This window comes from Gekko japonicus, unplaced genomic scaffold, assembly GCF_001447785.1.
Source record: "Gekko japonicus isolate JY-2015 unplaced genomic scaffold, Gekko_japonicus_V1.1 scaffold5836, whole genome shotgun sequence".
NCBI lineage: Eukaryota > Metazoa > Chordata > Lepidosauria > Squamata > Gekkonidae > Gekko > Gekko japonicus.
In genome coordinates, this window is record NW_015174427.1 from 809 (window position 1) to 5,597 (window position 4,789).

A 4,789-nucleotide genomic window follows, 5' to 3' on the forward strand; every position below is an offset into this window, starting at 1 on the left:
AAATTTTTAAAAGGCTCTACCGAAGTGTTTAAAAGGTTGGGAAACCTAAGGGGGATGTAACAGTTTTTAAAGTCCAAAGTAGCCTCGCAGTTAGCGGCATTCTGATACGGTGTGGACAGTTCTCCTCAATTAATCCCAGAATCAATACATGCTACCCTTGTAAGGATAGTGGCACTGGGCTGGGCACCAAAAATATATTAGTACCCATTCCTACCACACCAACCTTCACACTCTCCCACTGCTTCATAGTTTTACGCAAGCACTGCTAGGACTGTACTTTAACTCCCTCAAAGGATGCCTGACATTAAAAAAAACAAAAAACCCGAAGGCATATTTCCACAGGAAACAGATCCACCATGTTTTTTTTTTCTTTTTCCTGCAAGAGCTAGAAAGAGTATTCCTTTTTTCTTTCACATTTCCAATGTTTAAGAATTAAGAATTTAAATTCTGTTCTAAAAAAAGGAAACTCCAGTATGAAGATACAACCTGTGCTACAATTAGTTTAGTAGTAGTAGTAGTAGTAGTAGAAGAAGAAGAGATTGGATTTATACCCTGCCCTTCACTACCCAATGGAGTCTCAGAGTGGCTTACAAACTCCTTTCCTTTCCCCTCCTCACAACAGACACCCTGTGAGGTAAAAGAAGAAGAAGAGATTGGATTTATACCCCACCCTTCACTACCCGAAGGAGTCTCAGAGCGGCTTACAAACTCCTTTCCCTTCCCCTCCCCACAACAGACACCCTGTGAGGTAGAAGAAGAAGAAGAGATTGGATTTATACCCCACCCTTCACTACCCAAGGGAGTCTCAGAGTGGCTTACAAACTCCTTTCCCTTCCCCTCCCCACAACAGACACCCTGTGAGGTAGGTGGGGCTGAGAGAGCTCTTGACAGAAACGGCTCTTTTTCAAGAACAGCTGTGCCAGAGCTTGTGACTGACCCAAGGTCACATCAGCAGGTGCAAGTGAATCAAACCTGGTTCACATCAGCAGGTGCAAGTGAATCAAACCTGGTTCTCCCAGATTAGACTCAGCGCACTTAACCACTACACCAAACTGCCTCTGGTAACACTACACCAAACTGGCTCTGGTAACAGATGCTTACCACGTAATTCCACCAATTACGACTGACTGATCAGCCTCAATGATCTGTCTGTCTTCCAAGTAGCAAGGGCACTGGGATTTACGGACACATTCATTTTTGTAGTTCAGGTAGGTCCCTTTTGGACAATTGCAGCCATCTATAGGGATGTCAGTGGAGTGGCATTCTAAATCTCGGCTGGAGAGAGACAGGCATGTCCTGTCACAGGACTGAGTGCTATAGCTGAATGTTTGATTTCCAGTACAAGAGATAGCTGTATATGGGAGAAAAACATAAGTAGATTTTGCTGGTTAGAAACGATCCACTGCCTCTTGGCACATTCTACTGTGCTATATTTTTCATGCAGGAGATTAATAAATTTCAGGCCGTTCGGTGAAGTCTATATAGGAACTCAACTCTTATTGCTCTACCTCCAGGTAGACTATTGATGGTGCAGTAGTCAGAAGAGCTCCAGAAAGTCCTCTGACCAGGGCTATTTTGGGGCAGGAACGCACAGGAATGGAGCTCTGGCTGGCTTCAGAGCTGGCCACGCCCAGTACAGCCAAAACCTCTGTGTGCGTGGCTACAGAGGGAAGGCCTGGAGAGCGACCCCCCCAGTGACTCTGAGGCGGGGGCCTGGAAGGATTGGGGAGGCATGTCCAAGGGCTGGCTAGCCCGGGCTCCCCGCAGCCGCGGGGTGCCCGGGCAAGCCAAGGAAAGGCATGGGGGTGTGACCTAATATTCTAATGAGTTGTGCTGTCAGGGGTGTGGCCTAATATGCTAATGAGTATCTGATGTTGGGTGTGGCCTATTATGCTAATGAGTTTCTGCTGGGCTGTTTCTACAAAAAAAGCCCTGCCTCTGACAATGAAACTTGCTCAACTCTGCAGTGGTTCTGACAGTCACTCATTTTCACAGAATTCATAGTTGAGCAATCGCCTCAGGAGAGTAATGAAATTCGGGAGCAGTGCACTTACAGGAAAGTTACCATCTATACAAACACAGCCTCTCTGCGCCCCCTGTTCCATGTAACCCACCATTAGAAGTATGGTGGGTGACCAAACAAGACAAGGGCAGGGCCTTTTTGTGGTGGCTCCTGTGTCACAGAACTTTCATCTTGCTCCTATATTGCTATCATTTGAGAAACAGGTGAGCACTGTTTGCTTCTGCAGGCCTATGGAATTGGTTTAAAATAGTGGGCTTCTGTTCTTTTTGGCTGGCATGTAATTGTTTACTTTATTATTCTGATGTTTTAGAGTTTTGAATGTGAGATGTTATATTTTATAGCTTACACTGTTTGTAAGCCACTTTGCAAGCCCGTTAGGTTGAAAAAGCAAACTGCAAAACAATCTCAATTTATAAATATGAGATTACACCCTTCCTTCTGGGATAAGAAAAATAACAAGTTTCAACCAGGACTCCCTGAGGGCTGGTATCGTAAACTGCACATTCCAACTGGCTACTTTGCTCAGTAGACCCATCAGAGCCTAGGAAAGGTTGTGGAGGGAACAACAATCATTGGCCTTTATGCGAGAGTTATGATTGGTTATTAACCCACTAGGGGGCGTGGTTATACAAGCCCAGAAAGTTTAAAAGAGAGCTCCCTGCTCTGTTTCTTGTTGTTTGTCATCTCTCCTTATTATATATAATTGAATAGTGGGTGCCAAAGTTCTAATTCTAAAATGCACTCCCTTAGTGTATGGCTGATGGCACTGCTCCTCAGCATATATCGCCACCAATCAGAAGGCAAAGCCCGGGTCCCACCCACACCACAACTGCTGCGACAACCTGGTCTTTTGCATATGGAAGCTGATTGGACTTCAGTCCATTCCACACCTCAAACTCTGGAGGGAACAACAATCATTGGCCTTTATGCGAGAGTTATGATTGGTTATTAACCCACTAGGGGGCGTGGTTATACAAGCCCAGAAAGTTTAAAAGAGAGCTCCCTGCTCTGTTTCTTGTTTCTAGTGTTCTAATAAAACTGAAATCACTTGTTAAGAGCTGACTGAAGTCTCATACTTAACAAGTTCTACTACTCTTTACACTAGACCATGTGCATGTGTGTAAGTTTTACTGAGCAATGGAAATTGGCTTTGATCGTCAAAACTGAATGTCCATCTGTGCTTAGGTAGGTACAGTTAGCATATCCTGTTTTGTATATTTAAAAGTCATTGAGGACTACTTACTGCAGTTGTCTATGCTGCTCCGCCAGTTCCCAAGAATCAGTCCCATGGAAGCACACACACGTGCATACGATCCCAGGGCAGAGCAAATATAAGGAAAGGTCTCCTCATAGTTACAGGCTTGGTATACACATCTCTGAAAACAAGCAAATATTCTCTTACGAACTTTGATTACTAGTTTGCTTGAACTAGTTCACATGTGACTATCACGTGATCAAACAACACTGGACAACACAGATGAATTCAATATGTCAAACTGACTCCATTTAAAAGTGTTGGGTTTTGTATTATACAAAGGCTCTGGCTTTGGTGTTAGAACTATGATGGCTTATTCAAAGCTTAATACTTAAGGGTGATGAAAATGTTGTGTGTCAAGTGAACTGGCTTGCTGCTGTAATAAAGACAGTTGTCCTGAGTACATTCCAAAGCTGTGTCTTTCAGCCAGCCTGCCATTCAATGTTTTCAAGAAAATCGTGAGCTACTTAGAAGGGTTCTTGATTACAGCTATGAAATTCAAGTTGGGGCCTGGAGGTCTCTGGACTACAGCTGCTCTTCGGACAACCGGCATCAATTCCCCTAAGGGAATTTCAGCTTTAGAGGGTGGACTCCTTGGTATCACATCTCTGCTGAGTTCCCACCCTTTCCCAAACTCTGACCTCCCTGGGAACCACCCCATATCTCCAGGAATCTCCCAAGCCGTAGTTGGCAACTCTCTTTGACAAATCTAGATGGATCGCCCTGTTAGTCTGCCTGCAGCAGTAGAAAAGAGCAAGAGTCCAGGAGCACCTTAAAGACTAACAACATTTGTGGCAGGCAGGGGTCGTTTCGTAGAAAAAGAGCTAGGGGAACTCATTAGCATAACTCATTAGCATATGCCACACCCCCTGCCATCACCGGAAGTGTGTCATAAGGCCACACCCACCACTCAGTTAGTCTTAGTCTTAAAGGTTAGTCTTAAAGGTGCTATTTGTTAGTCTTAAAGGTGCTATTTGAACTCTTGGACTATTTTGCAGCAACAGACTAACACAGCTAATTCCTCTGAATCTAAACCCACCACTCAGGCTCCACCCCCAAAATCTCCAAGGTATTGCCAACTCAGAGCTGGCGAGCCTATCTGATGGCACATGTGGGGGGAAACAAGCAAACCACCCATGTCAGGTAAAAAGGATAGAAGTTCAACACAATTTTATCTATTTTCAGTAACTGGTTTGTTGAGAGAAAAGCAACAACAAGCACATCAGTGAAGACCTAGTACCAGAGTGCCAAAAAGGAAAGCTGTTTGGTAATAGATGAAGTACAAAATATGTAGCTATTCACATTCCAGTTACCAGGAGTGTTCCCTCTAAGCTGAGTTAGTGTGAGCTAGCTCACAGCTTTTAAGCCTCTGGCTCACATATTTTTCTCTTCACTCAGGAAGGAGGGCTCCAGAGGCAAACTAACTGATGCAGTAGCCAAATCACTCGCTCACAGCTTTAATGCCAGTGGCTCACAAAGTAGAAATTTTGCTCACAAGACTCCACAGCTTA

The 4,789-nt window shown here is 44.5% G+C and overlaps 1 protein-coding gene across 1 annotated transcript in view; it reads right to left on the reverse strand.

The window, feature by feature from the left end:
- Nucleotides 1–1,101: 1,101 nt before the first annotated feature.
- The window catches only part of LOC107121471 (mucin-6-like), a gene marked incomplete at its 3' end in the record, with an annotated part of 37,628 nt that continues 33,940 nt past the window's right edge, over nucleotides 1,102–4,789 (reverse strand). Inside the window, exons 15-16 of the mRNA XM_015424380.1 lie at nucleotides 3,267–3,399; nucleotides 1,102–1,351 (exon numbers count right to left, since the gene is read on the reverse strand). Coding sequence (XP_015279866.1) covers nucleotides 1,102–1,351; nucleotides 3,267–3,399 — 383 coding nt within the window. The remainder of the gene's footprint in view (nucleotides 1,352–3,266; nucleotides 3,400–4,789) is intronic.